Source organism: Rhinatrema bivittatum, chromosome 6, assembly GCF_901001135.1.
Source record: "Rhinatrema bivittatum chromosome 6, aRhiBiv1.1, whole genome shotgun sequence".
NCBI classification, from domain to species: Eukaryota; Metazoa; Chordata; class Amphibia; order Gymnophiona; family Rhinatrematidae; genus Rhinatrema; species Rhinatrema bivittatum.
In genome coordinates, this window is record NC_042620.1 from 239,611,679 (window position 1) to 239,631,836 (window position 20,158).

Here is a 20,158-nt window from a genome sequence, read left to right on the forward strand (position 1 = left end):
AGCGGCCTCGGAGGGAACTTTCCTTTGCCCTCCCCTCACCTTACCCTCCCTTCCCCTACCTAACCCACCCACCCGGCCCTGTCTACACCCCCCCCTTACCTTTGTCGGGGGATTTACGCCTCCCAGAGGGAGACGTAAATCCCCGCGCGCCAGCGGGCCTGCTGCGCGCCGGGCCGCGACCTGGGGGCGGGTACGGAGGGCATGGCCACGCCCCCGGGCCGTAGCCACACCCCCGTACCCGCCCCCAAAACGCTGCCGACACGCCCCTGGAACGCCGCGACGACCGGGCCCGCCCCCTGACACGCCCCCCTCCGAGAACCCCGGGACTTACGCGAGTCCCGGGGCTCTGCGCGCGCCGGGAGGCCTATGTAAAATAGGCTTCCCGGCGCGCAGGGCCCTGCTCGCGTAAATCCGCCCGGTTTTGGGCGGATTTACGCGAGCAGGGCTCTGAAAATCCGCCCCTTAATTATTAAAAATCTTATAGTACACCAAATCCAATAAAATTGTTCAGTGTGGATAACAATAGTCAACATACATAGTATACAAATTATTACAATGACAAACAAAACATATCACAAAACACAAACACAAGCTTACATGATAAAACCAACATCAGTTAAAAGCTTCCTTAAAAACAAAGCTTTAATAAACTTCTTAAAACATTTTTGTGTCTTTCCTCCCTAACCTCAACTGGTTGGCTATTTCAAAGAGTTGGGGCAGCAAATGAAACCTAGTTTGCTGAAGTCTATAATCACCGCCTGATGGAATAGCTAACAAATAAGCACCCACAGAATGCAACACATTTTGGAATATACCAACATAATTTACTTGCTACCGAACAGGTTTTATTCTCCATATAACAACTTATGTGTGAAAACTATCATCTTAAAAGACGCTCTCTTTTTAATTGGAAGCCAGTGCAAATCCACCGAGACTGAGGATAATATGATGATATCTGTCTTTAAGCTGATGATATTCAGCTTTTCCAATTTGGATAGTGTGGAGGAGGCTTTTTTCTGTATTTCTTGGTCATTAGAAATGTTTTCTTCATGGTTATCAGCTAATCAACTATTTTTAAACTTGGGCAAAACTGAGGCATTATGGGTTAGTCACAAGCCTAGGCCAATTGATTGTCCACAGTTAATGCTTCGTGGTGTTCTGATCACAATCTCCTCTGTTGTAAAAGATCTTGGTTTTCGTATTGATTCTGATTTATTTGTACTTCTCAGATTCCGGCTGTCTTAAAATCTGATTTTTAATCTGTGTCATTTAAAATATGTACTTTCCAGATCAAACTTTTGAACTGTTGTTTAGTTGTTCGTATTATCTATGACTGATTATAGTAATTTTCTGTATATGGGCATACCAAATTATCTAATTGTTGCAGAATGCAGCAGTCCAATGATTGTAGGGGGGATTATTTAAGAGCATGTCACCCAAATGTTATGCTTTCTTCATTGGTTGTCTGTTAGATATAGATCACAGTTTAAGCTGCTCTCTCTAGAATTTAAAGTCTTCGTAACAGATAAATTGTTTTGTTTGGCAAAACTCTTCAAATCATATTTATCTCCTGATAAACTGCAGTCTTCAGTTAAACAGTTATTTCAAGTACCTTCTTTGAAGTACACCCAATTGCAGTCTATGGGGGTCATTTTCCAAGGTGTTATCGCGGGAGATAAATTCGCAAATCGCGCTAACAGCCGTTAACGCGATTGGGCAGAGTTGGGGCGGAGCATATGTAAAACGGGAAACAGTTATCGTGTGCCGCGAAACAGCCACGGTGTTAGCACGGCTCCTATCGCGGCTAATAGCTACAACACTTTCATTTGCGTTACCGTGTGCGCTACAGGTCAGTAAAGGGCTATCGCGGTCCACGAAAATTCCGAACGGCTCATAGAGAGAGAGAGAGAGAGAGAGAACCTTGCTATAGTGCCTATGCCCTAGACAGGTATTTGTAGCCCTATGGGAGGGCCACCTAGTAACTTGAGGTGGGGATTAGGTATGAGCGTAGGGGGTTGGGGGCCACTTTCACATTCAACATGAGACGTACGGAAAGAACAGTGGTCTCTAGTGAAGATATGCTGGCCGTCGGAGTGATGGACACTCTACCTGGGCAACAACAAGCTAGGTGGAGAGAATATTGCCCAAATCTCTTCTTGGAGTGAGTTTCCTCACTCCGACGGCCAGCATATCTTCACTAGAGACCACTGTTCTTTCCGTACGTCTCATGTTGAATGTGAAAGTTGCCCCCAACCCCCTACGCTCATACCTAATCCCCACCTCGAGTTACTAGGTGGCCCTCCCATAGGGCTACAAATACCTGTCTAGGGCATAGGCACTATAGCAAGTCTCTCTCTCTCTGAGGCCCTATGTGTTCCCAAGCCTTTTCTGTTATTGGCCCAGACTATGTCCATTTTAGGAAGATGAAAACGTTTATTTTTACAGGTTTGTAATTGTTAATCTAGAAGTTTTGTATGTCCTATGGTTTGTCTATTTAATTTTTATTTTACTGATAAATTATGTATGTTTTAGTATACACTTAGCACATTATATTATTTGCAGAATATAAAAATTGTGAAATAAATAAGTAAAATATCCCACACATTCAACAAACTAGCCACCATATTCTGAACTAGGTATAAGACCCATTATAGCTTATTAGCAGCACAACCTATAAGCCATTTAAATAACCTAAAAGGCCTAAAAATAGATTGAAGAACTGTACAAAATAAATCCTTAGAAAGCATATATTTTAATGGCTTTAACAACTTCAGTTTATGAAAAGCAGTCCTGGCTAGATTCTTAATATGCAACTTCACTGTCAAGCTAGAGTTAAGCACCATCCTAAGAATTTTCTCTTCATTCGCTATTGGCAACACAGTGTTATCTATCGACAGTAGAAGATTTGTTAACACTGGAGAATGGTTACCTATCCAGGGTAGCTTCGTCTTATGAACAATGAGTGACAAATCATGTCCCTCTAACCACCCTTTAACTCTGGAGATGGATAGTTCACAGAATAAGAGGAAAACATCTCTGGTATCACATGGTTAAAAATCTGAATATATCAGTATACAAAAAGTAAAGCAGCCCCCAAATTCTTTAATACTGCACCCAAAGGAGCGATATAAATATTAAAAGCACCAAAGATAGGGCAGATCTCTGGGAAACTCTTGAGGTTATCAAATGCCATTCAGAGTAGTTTTCTCCCCATGCACACTTGCTGTTTACTCTCCTGAAAAAATGAACCATGATAGTACTTTACCACCACAACCAATGTTACGCAGCTGGTTCAGCAAAAGGTCATGGTGCACCATATCAAATGTGACAGAAATATCCAAATGAACCAGAATACCACTACCATTCCTCTCTAGCCGACAATATAAAAAATCCAGGAGAGAAATCAGCAGAAACTCAGTACTGTGACCCTTATGGAAAGCAAACTGCTGACTGTCCAATACATTGTTCTCACTCAAAAAGTCATCCAGTTGAAACAAAATGCATTTTTCAAGGATTTTTGCTAAGTTAGGCAAGTTAGAAATTGGATGATAATTGGACAGATCGGAAGAGGCAAGAGCTGAGTACTTCCTAATGGGAATAATAGTAGCCAACTTGAGGCAATTTGGTAAGAGGACCTCATCTAAAGATTTATTGATGAAAAATCTAATAATTCCAAAAGAATTATCTTTTAAATTTTTAATTGCCACAAATGGACAGGGATCCAAGAGAGAGGTAGTGCTCCTAATACGTGAGATCACAGATTCCATTTCCTGCAGAGACACTGGCTTAAAACTCAACTATTTCACTGGAACATACCTAAAATACTCAACTAAATGGGATGTTGCATTATTTACAGATAAATTATGTTGAACCTTTAATATCTTTTGTTCAAAAAAGCATGCTAGAGCATCGCAACTAGGCTGATCATTGCTAGCATTCAAAGGTTTAGCAAACAGCTTTTTCACCAAAGGAAACAACTCTGGCAGGCAGTTCAGCGACTTTTGCATTAATTGTGTACAATCATTTTTTGTTTGCTAACAGAACCTCGTATAATTCTTATAAAAGGCTTCTATATGCTTCTTCAGAAGAAATAGCTTGCCTTTTTCAACCTTCCTCTGAAATTGTCTTTTCTCAGGAATTGCTGGAGAAAATAAGGGGCACGTCTATCCTTTTGCCTTTTCTCGAGATGCAGTCACATCATATATGTTGGCTAATCCTTTATCCTTCCATTTTTTAAGAGCTTCCTCCCCAGTTAAAACTTCCCAATTCTCATTGGCAAAAGTCTTTTGCCAGCAGAACTTAAAAGTTTCAGTCTGTACCTATGGGTGAACCATCTTCTTAATACAAACATTAGATACTTCTTTAGCCAGTTTCTGCACCTTAAATAAAATTAAAAGATGATCAGACCACAGCACATCTAAAATATCAAGATTAATAATCAAATGTGTCTATTGTCGACGACAGAACAAAAGATCTAACATGTGGCTTGCATAGTGTATAGGGGATTGGACCAACTATACACAACTGATTGTCTGAATAGCCTCAATAAATTCATTGGCACAAGTGGACCTAGTATCATTGATGTGTAGATTGAAATCAAAAGCTAAACATACTGCAGCTGAAGGCTAAAATCCACTAAGCTGAACACCTCTTAAACCAACAGACCAGGGAGACAATACATAACACAATAGTGCCACTCTGCAATTCTGAAAAATAGCAGCTTAGACTATGGAAAAAAAATAGAATCAACCCTGTCAATTTGATAATGAGTTTTATAAAACACAAGTACACCCCCGCTCCATTTAATTGGTTGTGCTTGCCGTAAATAAGACTAACCTGATCGACACAAGTGATTTAAAAACACACCATCAAAGTTATGATGCCATGACTCGGTTACCAATAAGACATCCAACTTATAGTTTCTCACTTTTATGACGCTTCCAAACTTATCTAGCCCAGTCATCGAAGAGAGCATCCCATGTACCAGGGCTCCTTTTGGAACTTTGCAGTCCTGGGCCTGAGTTTGGATGCGTTGTCACTGATGCACGATGACTAGGACTCCCTCTCTCAGGTACCTTGGGCACTGCCTCCAAAGCTTCCCCAGCCTATCCAGCCTAGGGAGTGGAAAGCATGCTTTGGGACTCAAGCCTAGGACCTACGCATGACAGTGTGCAGCACTGGACTAGCCCCGCTCTGAATATGTAACTCTGAATAATCTTTCTTTTTGTGTGTTTTTGAAGTATACCAGTTTGGTCCAGGAAAGTAACCACACAACACAACTCCCACATTCCCTGTTCAGTTGGTTCCAATTAGTTTTATTTTGTCTCTTCACTGATGCAGGTATAGTCATCAGCTGGTAAGAAACAGTGCAAAAACTCAAGCAGGGAACCATGACTTGAAAATGAAAGGACCTGAACCAGTAATCAGCCAGATTATCGACAAACTGAAACATATCAATCAGGTAGGTGAATTCTGTGATTTGCAGCTAAAGTTTTCTAATTTTTAATAAATGGAAACTCCATTAATGACATTTTTGTATGATGTATACCTGAGGTCTCACTTTTGCACTCTGATTTGTGAGTTTAGACATTCCTCACATTTAAAGCCATTTGTTTTACTACTGCCAATGATTTGGAGGTAAAACCCCCATGGCATTATGAAGTTATACCCAACATAAACTTTGTTTTGTATTTGTGTGACACCTGCATCTGATATTTAGATTAACATTTATTTTCTAAATGAAGAAGAGTCAACATGGTGTTGAGGACTGATAACTGATTAAGACTAAATAGTCAGTTTTTCAAATGGAGAAATGTCATTAGTGGTGTACCACAAGGATTGGTACTGGGACCTGTGCTGTTTAACATATTCATAAATTATCTGGAAAAGGGAACAATAATAGGCCGATACAGTACAGTGCGCTTCGACGGAGCGCACTGTTAACCTGTCATTGGATTCACGTTTTCCCTTACCCCTTATTCAGTAAGGGGCGGAAAATGCGCGTCCAACCCGCTGAACCTAATAGCGCCCTCAACATGCAAATGTTGAGGGCACTATTAGGTACTCGCACGCGATTCAGAAAGTAAAATGTGCAGCCAAGCCGCACATTTTACTTTCAGAAATTAGCTAGGCGCTAATTTCTTCCGGCACCGGGAAAGTGCACAGAAAAGCAGTAAAAACTGCTTTTCTGTGCACTCTCCGACTTAATATCATGGCGATATTAAGTCGAAGGTCCCGAAGAGTAAAAAAAGTTGAAAAAAAAGAAAAAAAAAACATTTGAAGTCGGCCGGCGGCTGTCAGGTCGAAAACCGGAGGCTCAATTTTGCCGGCGTCTGGTTTCCGAGCCCATGGCTGTCAGCGGGCTCGAGAACCGATGCCGGTAAAATTGAGCGTTGGCTGTCAAACCCGCTGACAGCCGCCACTCCTGTCAAAAAGGAGGCGCTAGGGACGCACTAGTGTCCCTAGCGCCTTCTTTTGCCCGTTTCTACTGCTGGGCCTCATTTGAATACTGTATCACGCACACAGACGAGTGGCCTGTGCGTGCGCCACTCTCCCGCAGACTTTACTGAATCGGCCTGTGAGTGAGGTGATCAAATGTGCACATGATATAAAACTATCCAAATTTTTTAAAACAGCAATGGAAATCATGAGTCTAATAGACAGGGCAATTGAGTTGCAGATGAAATTTAATGTGGAAAAGTGCAACGTGATGCACATAGGGAAAAATAATCCCAATTTACAAGTACATGATACTGGATTATGTATTGGGTGTCACTGCCCAGGAAACGAACCTTGACATCCTTGAGGACAAGATGTTGAAATTTTCTGCTCAGTGTGGGCGGTGGTGGTCAAAAAAACAAATCAAATGTTAGGCATGATCCAAAAAGGAATGGAGAATAAAACAGAAAATATTTTGGAACTCCTTCCAAAGTGCAGTACTCCCTCCAAGGAGTGGCTAGGTGTGTGCACATTTTTTTTCATGTGAGTAACAATTTTTTTAAACCAAAAATTTTTGAGCTCCAGTATTAGTATTGCATTTCTGTTTATAGCACAAAGAAAAATGTATGTGAGCAACTATGTAAAACCTTGAGCGATGCTCCGAAATGTATGAGCAATCACTCATGCGCTCAGCATAGAGGGAAATATGGCTGCATCCATACCTTGAGTATTGTGTATAGTTCTGGTTGCCCCAACTCAAGAAAGACATAGTAGAACTAGAAAAGGTACAGAGAAGGGCAACAAACATGATAAAACGAATGCAACATCTCTCCTATTATGAGAGGCTACGCAGGTTAGGGCTCTTCAGTTTGGAAGAGAGACGACTGAGAAGGGGACATGATAGAAGACATGAGCGGAGTGCAACGGGTAAATAAAGAACAGTTGTTTACACTTTCCAATAATACTAAAACAAGGGGGCATTCCATGAAATTAACAACCAGCAGATTCAAAACAGATTGTAGAAAGTACTATTTCACTTAGGACACTATCAAGCTGTGGAATCTGTTAATAGAGGACGTGATCAAGGTGACTTACGTAGTTGGGTTTAAAAGAGGTTTGGACAATTCCTAGAGGAAAAGGTCAAACACATTATTAGCCTGGTAGACTGAAAAAAAGATATTAATATCCCTGGGAGTAACAGGAATTAGATTTATTTTATGGGATCTGCCAGGCACTTGTGACTTGAACTGGCCACTGTTGGAGTCAGGTTGCTGGGCTCAGTGGACTTTGGTCTGGCCTAGCATGGCATGTTCTTATGTTCTTATGCCTTTTTACAAATTAATTCAATTTATTGAGATGTGCCTTTTTTACGTATATAACATTTAAAACATTTTTAATGGAATAACAATTACAGAACCTAAGCCTTATGCAAAAGATAGACTACAAACCCAGACCTAAGCAAAGTCCCTAATAGCAATTACAAAATACATTTATACATACATAAGTATGACTGGAACAAAAAGATAGTGGTTATTCTATTCTTAGGGACCTTCATTTTTCAGTTTTAATTTGATTTTCACAGGAATTTCTCAGTATTATAGCAAACAAAAACAGAAGAAAATCAGTGTGAAAAAATATCATTTTTGTCCCACTGACTTTCTCCCATTTTTGTATAATAAACATTGAGAAATTCCTGGGGAAAAAAACCCCTAAACATCTGAAAACAAAGGTCCTTATTTATTCTGTATCTATATAGATAAAATGCATTTGGGACTTTGTTAGAGGTTATCAATTGCTGGGGATTAGACGGGTGGGCATGCACACCTCTCAGTCCCAGCTACAGCAGAAGCTGGTTGACAAATGGCGAAAGGGGGGTGACTAATGGCACGCACCCGACTGATCCCCGACAGAGCTGGCTATGAGGGAAGCCAAAGGCCAAATTAAAGCGGGTGGCTGGTGACGTAAGCATGTGCATACCATCAAGCATGCACAGAACCCTGGGGACAATGGCATGTGTAGGGTAGAGTACAGCTGGTGGGGGGGGGGGGGGGGGGGGCTTCTCCCAATGCGTAAACAACAGATGCATGCGATAGACGGGACAATGGCTGCTGGACAACTCAGGGCTGTGGGACTATGAGGAGTGGAGAAGTGGGAGGCATAGAACACAGAGCCATGGGGGTTATCTGCTGCAGATGCAGAGGTTCTGCTGCGATTTTGAAGGGATAGATGCCCGGCTCTTTTCCTCCCTTTCTTGTATTGTGCAGCCAGCTTGATGTCATCCACTGGCAATGCATCAGGCCTTTTTAAACGACTGGCCTGCGGTGAATTAGTGGGGGGTACCTGCTGCAGAGAGGAGACGCTGCTGCAATCTCGAAGCAGTAGTTCTTCCAGCTCTTTCCCTCCTTTCCCTGTATTGTGCGGCCATCTTGATGTCATCCACTGCTGATGGACTGGGCCTATTTAAATGACTGGCCTATGGCACACAGCTGCTGGTTTGCTGCTGAAGCTACACCTCAGAGTAGTCGCCCCTGGGAAAGGTTCTATAAGATTTGTATGCGTGATTCATTGGCCTTGCAGATGGGGAAAAAAGAGGACGGGTAAGATGTTTGACTCTTCTCCTTCTTCAGCTCAGGGTTTTATGGACCATCATGTGTAGTGGACAATGTTTTGCCCCATTGAACCAGAATGTGGAGGCTTCTGTTTTTTCGGGGGCCTCTCTTAGTCTGGACGTATATCTACCTTCACCTCAGCCTATGGCTCTGATGAATGATGGGGCATTGGAAGCTTCCATTGTGCATGGGCAAGTCAGTGATATCTCTGGGACAAATGGGAAGGTGACACTGGGGAACCAACCTGGAATTTTACTTTTACATGTACTTATATTCCGCCACTTCTGTGGCATGTGTTCAGCATGGAGTACAACAAGTCATTCATAAATCATAAAACATCACAGCATTAATTAAAACAATTAGAATAATTATAAAACATAAGTATTTTAAAAATATACATAAGCCTTCACCAAAAAACAAAACAGGCATTTAAACCTGTCCTAAAAATGTTTATATCTGTCTCCTCCCTAAGAGTCAATGGAAGAGTATTCCACAATTTAGGGCCTATATAAGAAAGTGCCCTATCTAAAATTACCAGTAGTGGGTAAAGCCAGCAGCTTTGCACCTGATGATCACAGTGTACATGGCAGATCATATCAAGTAAATATCTTTGCCACACTACAATTTATGAACCACTACTAAAATTCTAAATTGAAATGTCCATTTAACTGGAAGCCAATGTATTGATTTCATAACCGGCAAAATATGCTCAATGTTTTTTACTCCAGTAATAAGTCTGGCAGTTGCATGATGTATTAACTGCAAGGCCTATTGCAACTTTAGAAGTTGGGTTCTCTTCTTAGTTATAGCATCTCAGATGGTGATGGTTGAGAATAAGTCCCTTGAGTGGGACCTTCTGGATAGATTGATGTTTCTCTTTCTGAGATGAAGGTGACAATTTACAGAGTGCCCCCCCCCCCCCCACCCCAATCTGGACTATAAATTACACCTATTCTTGAGGTAGGGAGTACCACACAAGAAATTATATTTACTAATATGATTTATCTTCGGGTCGTAGCCTTTGTGGGGGATGAGACAGGGTCCTGGTCAACACGATACCACAATTCTGTGCCCTTCCCATACAGCCTCTCACTTGTGGCACCACAGACCAAATAAAATCATCACACCAGAATAAAACAGTAATTAACCCTTTTACTAGTATTGTGTAAGTAGACAGTAAATCCAACCAGAACATTCAATGGGAAAAGTACAGTAGTGAAGTATAATATAAACTTGCAGTTTTCTTATTTTATATCAAGCAATGCAAAAATAACAGTGGGTATGGCCTGTTAACCAGGGCAACCAACATACTCATATGGATAATAAAACAAAAATAGGGAACGCTAATATTCAAAGGTGGGGAGGAGGGAGGCAGTGAAATACATAATTTTCAAAAATTGTTCTTACTCCTGAGTACTCAAAAAAAAAGTGTGGGGGGGGGGAGGAGAACAAATCTACTCCAATGTCACCAGTTTGTAAAGGATGTACCCTGCCCCAAACACAAAATTGTGTAAAAAAAAAAAAAAAATCAGGAAAATGAAGATGTCCCTCTTGATGGTGGAGCTGGCAAGATGGCAAACCAAATAGATGAGCACTGCAGTGTGTAAAAGGACTCTCTCTCCTGGGGATGGTATACTTGGTACTAAACAAAAAGCTGGCCTGGTTTCAGTCTCTTACAGAAAGACCACGGTCCATTAGCTTCTCTGTCCCAGCACTATCTCATGTGGCTGTACCTGCCAGCTAGGGTTTATGCTTGACTTCGGCTGCAGGGCTGAAGCAGTTAAGATGGGATACTGAATTTGTGACAAAAGTCAAGGAAATAAACCTTCTCCCTCCTCTTCTAAGATACTCGCTGTGCAAAGTTTAAATTACTTAACTCAGTCTCTTAGGCGGCGCAATCCAGCCATGTGCTCCTGGGCTTGGATATCTCTGGAAAGGAAGTCTCTTAGTCTCTCAGTTCCTGGCTCCTCTGTCCCTTGTGATTTTACATGTAGCTTAGCTATGAAGCAAGAACAGCTGTCTGCCTCTCTATTTTCTCAGAGCACAGACTTCAGTCTCTCCCTCTCAATAATTAGATGTTCAGAAGAACTGACTGCAGGGTTGCCATATGCTCTTCTCTCTTCCTGGCTCCAACTCCTGGCCATCACTGCCCCGCACACACAGAGAGAACCAACCAAATTGTACCTTTTCTACCTTAAATGGTCTCCAAATGTTCCTTTGGCTTCCTCTTCTGCTAGCTATGTATTACTGTTCTCTGGGCAGTCTAAACAGTACAGCTATTTTACAAATTTAATACTATGAGTGCTGGATGCTGGTTCTTGAAGAACATTTGTCATTCACAGGCGAGCACACTGGGTTTTGATGTATTTTTTATATTCCTACACCTTGGAACAAATGACTTGCAGGCTCTGCAGAGTTAAAAACCCCTTTTTTGACAGGTCCAAAACACATCACTCAGATCCAGACATGGCTCAGTCAATATTGTAAAGCTCCAACACATGGTAAGTTCGTGGGGGTAGGAACCTGGTTTATAGTAGCTTGCTACAACAGAATATGAGAGTTCTTTTGCCATCTGTTCTATTTCCTTTTAATGAGTCAGTTGAGACTACTAAAGAACCTGGTAATGTTTCTCTAATAGATATATAGTGTGTGGTTTCTAAAGTGGAAAAGACTGTCTAATTCTATTTCTCAAGTATGTAAAATTACAGAAGATACTAAGTCTACATTACAAAAACATGATCTACCTTTGAATAATGTTGAAAATTCTCTCTCTGTAGTAGACTCATAGGTGGCTTCTTTAAAGGCTGTAAGAGTAGCTCAATTAAAGATAGTTTAATGCTGTATAGTCAGAAACTATGGAAAATCAATACAGAGGGAGGAATCTACGTTTTCTTAATTTCCTGTTGACTAGTTTATTGTCAGCCCAAGAACTGACAATAACTTTCCTGTTCTGTCTAAGATTTATTATGTATCGACATATAGGAGGGTCCCTACTGATGGATGGATGAATTTTTTGTGTTTGGAGAGTCTTCCTCTGTCTGATTTCTTGGAGGCTCCTATAGATAATATAACTTTTAGAGCCACTCTCCTGGTTAAAGACATATTTCAGAAATTTTGTAGAAATATTTTGTATTTTTCGGTCAAAAAATACAAGATTTCCTGATGTATCCCTGATGACTCAGTGCTGAAGGAAGCAGTTTTTACATTTGAGATACAAAGTATTAGCTTTAGGGGCAACTTTCTTCAGAAAGTTACCACATAATTGTTTAACTACCTATCAAAAGAATACATTTATATTTACTAATCTATCCATCTAGAAACTTTCATTAGAGATAAAGTTGTAGGATAATTGATCTTTTTTTTCAGCTTTAATTTCTGATATTGATTATGGTAGATGATAAATTAGATATTGATCACCTTTTCCTTTGCTTTGTTATACTTCTTAAAGTATTTTTTATATTTTTTTTCTTCTATTTACCCCTCCTTCACCCTCTTGTATTGTAATAGGGACTTGATTCTGGCTGTGCCTTTTTTTTTCCATTAGATACTGTGGCTGTATTTGCCTTGGCATAATCATATTATTTTGTATTTTATTTGGTTGTAAATGAACTGAATTCAATTAATACAAAATTAAATGGATGAAAAAGAACATAGAGTCATGTAGTAATGATGACTTCCATATGCTACGGGGCCATTGGGCCAGAAAAAGTGCAGGTTGTTGACCTGAAATGGAGAACAACAGAATCACAGAGCCCAAGGACCAAAGGGAGACTGAGAGACAGAAAAGATGGGTAAAAGGGGAAGAGTGGTTGGATCAAATTTGGTGGAAGAAGGAAGAGGTAGGGAGGAATGAGAGTACTGGTTTGGGTCAGATGTGGGAAGAAGAAGGAGGGATGAGACTGCCGAGTTTGGGGTGGAGGGGATGATTGTGTTTGGTTTTGGGTCATACTGAGTAGCAGAGGGATCAGAGCACTGGATGCATTTTAGGTGTAGAAAGGGGAAAGACATGGTGATTTCTGGGTTTGGATCAGGTGGAGGAAGGAGGTATGAGACTGCTTGGGTCTGTAGGGAAGATAGTGGCTACAATAGATTAAAAGAGTTAACTGATATTCTGATAATATGAATTTATTAGTTTTAAGGGAGCAGTAACATACCTTTGTGATATATCAGTTTTATTATAGCATCATAAGTATACAAGATTTAATGCAGTGTAGATATTTTCTTTTTTAAATTTTTAAAGTATTTACAGCGCAAAGCACTGTTATAAAAAAGAGCAGAATTAATGCATTATCTCCAAGTCATCTTGCACTTGTCAAATATGCAATGCCAAACTAATTATCCAGCTGAAAGGTAATGAAGCCAATTTTATCTCACTCTTAGCCATGTGTGGGTCACACTTCTGCAGAAATCCAAGACCTAGCTCAGCATGCCATGGGGAAAATCCAGCAAATCCCTGACAGGTGAATGTCAGGAAAATAGAACCCAGAGGTCTCACAAATGACTCCATGAGGTATGCCGGTAGGAACAGGGTAAAAAAGTTCTTGGCTTTCACCAAAGTTCTTTCAACTGAAAAACTGGCAAGGCACCTACTCCCAGGTTATGGAGCAGGATATGCTGAACATGGAACTCAGTCTTAAACATGCAGGTTCACAGGTGTAGTGTACTAAAAAAGGTAAAAATTCTGGGGAAGAAATCCCATAAACACTAAAAGTTCTGAGGCATAAAGTCCACATTCTGTATAGTTCAGAGTCATTTTTCTGTTCAGAACCTCATTGCATATTCATTTCCATAGGATCCAACATTGATCTCAATTGGATGTTACCACCACCTATATTAATTAATTGAATGGATGGGCAGACTGGATGAGCCATATGGTTTTTTCCTGCCATCATGTTTCTATGTTTCTATAGACATAAGATTGGTAGAATGCAAATGACATTGTCTAAGTTCAGATGCATATAAATATTCTCACTACAGGTAATAAATTTCATCAGCGGACATCTGTTGAACAATACCCATTTCATAGCTGGTTTCATGGTTAGATACAAAGTTTTCACCAAGGACATGTTCATGGTCTATGTACCCTGGGTGTCCTTGCACATTGGACCTGATTTTCAAAAGCATTTACACGTAAAACTGGGTTTAATATGTGTAAATGCACTTTACTTATGTAAGTGGGCTTTTGAAAATTGCTTCAATATATGCCATTGAGTTGTGCATAGAATATTCATGAGTAAAAGCACTTTACACGCGTAAATGTTTTTTGAAAATTGCTACGATAGTATGTTACATTTGTGCATGTAACTCCTTTGAAAATTCACTTGATTGTGAGGTACAGATGGATGTCTGATATGGAAGAACAATCACAACTTCTTCTCTACTGTGTGAATCACAGTCTCATATGAAGTTGCCAAGGTCATCATGTGGTTGAAGACTCCATCTTTATGTTTCTCAGGCTTGTATTTTGGTTCAGTCTATATGCATGGTTGTAGGCTCCAGTTCAATTATGCATGTTCTTGTTTAGTCACTGGATTTACCGTACAAGTCGAGTTGTGGGGAGGGGAGAGCACAATGCTGGGTTTGAGCAGGGGTGAAGGGAGGTCAAATTGTGCTGTGTATAGATCTGGCAGGGTAGAGTGGAGGGAGGGATGAGAGTTCTTAATGCAGGTTAGGTAGAGGAGGATGGGACTGTTGTATTTAGGTCATGCAAGAAAGGAAGGGAGGGATGATAGTGCAGGTTTCTAGCCAGAGCCAGGCCTGAGGAGAGGAGTGCATATATGCATGGGAAAGAGATAATGAAGTCAGGTTGGGCAGCAGGATTATGAATAGGAGCCTCAGCAGGTATCAGCTAATTATAGTTTATTACCTTAGAAGATTAATTCTTTATAATTCTGTTTAGCGAACATAAGATAGGACATGCCATACTGAGGCAAATGAATAGTCCATCATGCCCAGCATCCTGGCAGGCCAGTCTGAGTCACTTGGAAGAAGTACTCGACAGATCCTTTGCCTGTTATTTTTTGTTGCATTTCTTTTTTCTTTTTCCAGATCTCCTCTTTCTTTAGTTAATCATTTTTAAGATAGGTAGCTACTTTAATCTATTTTAGCCACTCCTTAAGCCTTAGGTTTGTCATTTCACCATTTTTCACTAAAAACTGAAGATTTAAAAGTGGAACGATTGTGCACTTTTGTGTGTGTACTGCTATTCAGACTTTATGTAGCAGAATCATCATATCAACCATTACATCAATTCTTTGCTGTATACCTTTGTTAAACTACTTGGCCTAGGCAATTTGAGAACTCATGAATTCTTAGTGTCATAACGCAAACTCCAGAAGAAAACATTGCACTCCATCTTGACTATACCTCATCTGAAGTATATATAATATACAATAATTCCACATTAGTGGTAAGTAAAACCTAATGTTTTCTTCTTCCTGGATGCAAGCCCAGATTTCTCATACTTGAATTATTGACATCTGACTTATAGCTGTTGCATCCGTTGGTCTCAGACAGCTTCGACCCTTGTGCCTCATCGTTTTCTCTGCTCTCCCCGTTAGCCTTGGGAAGATGGCTACCGCCGCATCTGCAAGCCGCATTCTCCGGCGTCCCCGGAACGGCTATGGCAAAGCCTCACACCATGTTTCTCCTAAGGGCCTCCTAGGGTGCGCGCGCACGCCACCCACGTCTTTATCCACGTCATGGCGGGAACCTTGGGGGCACCCTCCTCGAGTGACGTCACGCCATCCGGGTATTTAGCCTACGCTTGTTTGCTAGCTCATTGAGTTAGCAAGGATCGTGATACGGATCGTATGGATTGGATTTGTCTGGTCTAAGCTACTCTGCCACTTCCGTGCTGCCGCTGGAAGCTCTCTCTGCCCTTCGGGGTATTCTCTAACTTGGGTACTCACTCCTCGAGGGCCTGCTCTCCCTGCTTCGGTGCATGTAACCATCTACTTCTGCCTGGTGGAATCGCCAACCTACAGCTACCATCTAGTGAGTAATCTAATTCTCAGTCTGTCTCATCTACAGCTCTGCCTTGCTGGGAAACCTACACCTGGATCTCCCTATACCATCTTGGTGAGATGGGTTCCCTCTGCCGAGGGGCCCTGGACTGCTACCTCTGGATCACCTCACTACTGCCACCTCTGGTGGTATACATCAGCTGTACAATAAAAGACAAAACTCTGTATTTGTGTGTCCTGAGTCTAGCCCAGTACTGTGGCTCCCCATGGGGCTCCTCCCCGTGGGCATGGTCATCTTCCACAGTACCCAAGAATCCACTCAAACACCTCAAAACTCTAACAAGAGGTAGACAGAGAAGTGTAGATATTCAAAGCTGACCGTGTAAGTAATTTAGCCATTTAGAACTAATCTGGCTAAGTTACGATATATATTCAGCAGCAGGGCAAAGCCGAATATACATGTATATGTGCACTTTTCATCAGAAAGTTTACCTGGCTAAGTTTAGACCTACTCTATGGGGCATCTAAACTTAGGCATAAACTTATCTGGCTAACTCCAAATAATGGTAGTTAGCCAGATAAGTTATACGGCTAACTTGCTCTGCCCCTGACCCGCCTAGTACATGTTTATATTTTGTGCATACAACTTTTAACCATATAAGTGATTTAACACAGCAGTATCTGTTCTCATTTAGTATACATTCATCCAAATTTCCATGCAAAGAAAACACTCTAAGAGAATGCTGTGAGATAAAGAGCTTGCTCGATGACTCTCTAAGGCTTTTCTCCTATTCTGTGTGTGTGGGAAACTGTGCAGGATTTAGGGGCAAGCTAAACTACAATTTAGGGCCTCGGATTATGAGGGCCTTCTAAATAGTAAAAAGAAATAAAAATTTGCTAAACTTTAAGTTTAACATTTTTTTGGTAATGCTGTGGAACCTCTTATACTTGACATAGTATATTGCCTCAGCCTGACTTAATCCAGCTCTGGTAGGAAAAAGACCTTGGTGAATCAGGCCCTAATAGCCTAATTTTAATTTCCCAGCGCACACAAATACCGGGCGATATGCACGTGGCTGGGCCATGCGCGCGCTCAGCACATTTTCAAAGCGGCCTTGCCACGTACGTATCTCCTGTTCAGCGCGGAAGAGCTGGGTCTCTAAGAAGGGCCGGGCGAGGGCCGGGGGCAGGGGCCAAGCGGGACAGAGCCATTAGGTGCTGTCCCAGTGAAGCGTGCGACAGCAGCCAGCCAGTGCATGGAACTTACTTCTGCTCGGGAGAGCAGGTAAGTTCCAAATAAAAAAATATTCGGTTAGTTAGGGTGGGTTTAGGGGGTTGGGGCGGAGAGGGGAAAAGAGAGAAAGGATAGCTAAAGGGTTAGGGAAGTTCCCTCCTAGTCCGCTCCTTTATTGGAGCAAACTGGGAGGGAACTGGGGAAAGGTCTAGTTGCGTCGGCGTGCATTTATTAAATAATCCCCCCTTTGCATGTGTGAGTCTGCACCCCCGCACATATTTGCGCGCCAATATAAAATTGTGGGTTGCCAATTTTATAACACGCATGGCGCACATGTTATAAAATCGGCACATCCATATGCATGCACTGGGCACCACTTACACATGGTCGCCCACGCGCTGCTTTTAAAATTGACCACTTGGAGCAGATTTTAAAAGCCCTGCGCGCGTAAATCCAGCCGGATTTATGCGCACAGGGGGCTTGCGCGCCGGCGTGCCTATGTTGCATAGGCCACCGGTGCTCGCAAAGCTCTGGGACGCGCGTAGGTCCCGGGGCTTTGCTTGGGGGGGGGGGGGGCATGTCGGGGAGCGTGTCGGGGGTGGCGGGGCATTCCGGGGGCGGGGCCGTGGGCATGGTGTCGGCCCGGAGGCATTCCTGGGGCATGACTGAGGCCTCCGAACCAGCCCCCGGGCCAGGGAATGGTGTGCCGGCAGCCCGCCAGCACGTGCAAGTTATGCCTGCCTTGGGCAGGCGTAACTTTCTTAACAAAGGTAGGGGGGGATTTAGTTAGGGCTGGGGGGTGAGTTAGGTACGGGAAGGGAGGGGAAGGTGTGGGGGAGGGGGGCCAGAAAAAAAGTTCCCTCTGAGGCCGCTTCGATTTCGGAGCGGCCTCGGAGGGAACGGAGGCAGGCTACTCGGCTCGGCGCGAGCAGGTTGCACAATTGTGCATCCCCCTGCGCATGCTGACCCTGGATTTTATAACATGCGCACGGCAGCGCACACATGTTATAAAATCGGGCGTAGATTTCTTCGCGCCAAGTTGCGCGAACAAATCTACGCCCGTGCATAACTTTAAAAATCTACCCCTTAGTGTATCAGAGTTACTATGGAAGATTTTCAGTGGATGTAAGAAAATCCTCTTGCCTTAAAATTCCTGAGCCATGCAAGAAATATGAATATTTTATTGTGCTCATAGTTTTATTCAAGAATGTCTCTCATTTTATGCTCCCTGACAATAATTTTGAATGAAAAGGATTGAGCTGTACTACATTTGTCAAAAACAATTTTATTAAAAAAAAAAATTGTCTTTAGATATCTAACTGGAAATGTGTATGCTTCATTGAACTGGTTTATGTCTTAAAGTATATGACATTTTACCATGCTGTGATAGATGCCAATAGAACAAGATGCCAGACTGCTTTTAATAGAAATGAAAGAAATACTGTTTATGTGCATCTAGTGATCACAAAGGAAGGGATGGAAAAAAATACAGAAAATTTGGGCATCAGACAAACTTGTATAGGAGCGAGGGCAAAAAATGTATTTTTCTTTGTGACCTCTTTTTTGTTGTTTGATTTTTGCTTTATTTAGCTTTGTTTTGTGGGTGGGCTTTTTTTTTTAAACTTAGCTAGCTTTTTACACAGTTTATTAAAATTTGGTTTGTCTGGTTTTACATTCATTTTTTATTTGAGGTATATTTTTGCTGAGTCTGATATTTGATTTTTTTTTCGTTTTTATTCCTTATGTTTTATCGTTTTCTCTACTTTTGTTTTGTCTTTCCACTCTAGCCTTTCTCTTCCCCTCCCAGCCTTTCATATGGGGGCAGAGAACAACCCTAGCCCACAGTGATGGCAGTTCCTCATAGTTCTGAGCTCACTACAATAGTAGTGGATACTTCTTTGCTTGCAGAAGATGGTAGGTACCAATTCCTGACTGCCAGGTGTCTAGCAACCTGGCAGTCAGGAATTTTCCACTCCTGCACAAAGATTTTACCTGTAGGAACAGAGTGGAACAAAGTCCTCAATAGATTAGGCCTGAGGTTTTCTATTGTTGGTGCAAAATGTGAAAAAACATTTTTTGAATGAGTTGATACCCAAGGTTATCATAAATTCAGAAAGAAGCACTGAAAACAAATTCATCGGAAGAAAACAGGAAAAAACCATAAGCATTAGCAAGATAGATGAAAAATATTGATAAAGGGGGCTAAAAGAGAATTTCAAAAAAGAAACTGTCCATAGAGGCAAAAACTAATAATAAAAGCTTTTTTAATTATATCAGAAGCAGGAACACTGTGAGGGAGTTCTTTGGACTATTAGATGATTGCGAGGGTTAAAGGGGCACTTAGGGAAGATAAGACCATCGTAAAAAGTCTAAATTTATGTTATGCTTCTTTTGTTTTCTGAAGAGAATGTTGGGGCTACATCTGTGACAGAAACTAAATTCAATGGTGATGATTCGGAAGAACTGAAATAAATCACGGTTAAGCCGGAAAATAAAATAGAGCAGATTTACAAGCTAAAGAGTAGCAAAATCACCCGGTCCAGATGTTTGAAAGAACTAAAAAATTATATTGCAGATCTCTTACTAATAATTTGTAACATATCATTAAAATCATCATTGTACCCGAAGATTAGAAGGTAGTCAATATAACCCCAATCTTTTAAAAGGGCTCCAGGGGCTATCCAGGAAACTATAGACCAATGCCAGGAGAAATCATGGAAACTATTCTAAAGAATATATACAAAGACATGGCTTAATGGTACACAGCCAGCATGGATTTACACAAGGGAAATCTTGCCTCACCAATCTGCTATGTTTTTTTTTTGAAGGTGTTAATAAACATGTGGATAATGGTGAGCTGGTAGAAGTAGTGTATTTGGATTTTCAGAAGGCATTTGACAAAGGCCCCACGA

The 20,158-nt window shown here is 41.5% G+C and overlaps 1 protein-coding gene across 4 annotated transcripts in view; it reads left to right on the top strand.

Moving 5' to 3' along the window:
* Positions 1 to 20,158, top strand: part of GPC3 (glypican 3) — an 883,509-nt gene that overhangs the window by 601,591 nt on the left and 261,760 nt on the right. For all 4 annotated transcript variants that reach the window (XM_029606666.1, XM_029606667.1, XM_029606665.1 and 1 more), the window contains one exon: positions 5,341 to 5,461. In XM_029606666.1, coding sequence (XP_029462526.1) covers positions 5,341 to 5,461 — 121 coding nt within the window. The remainder of the gene's footprint in view (positions 1 to 5,340; positions 5,462 to 20,158) is intronic.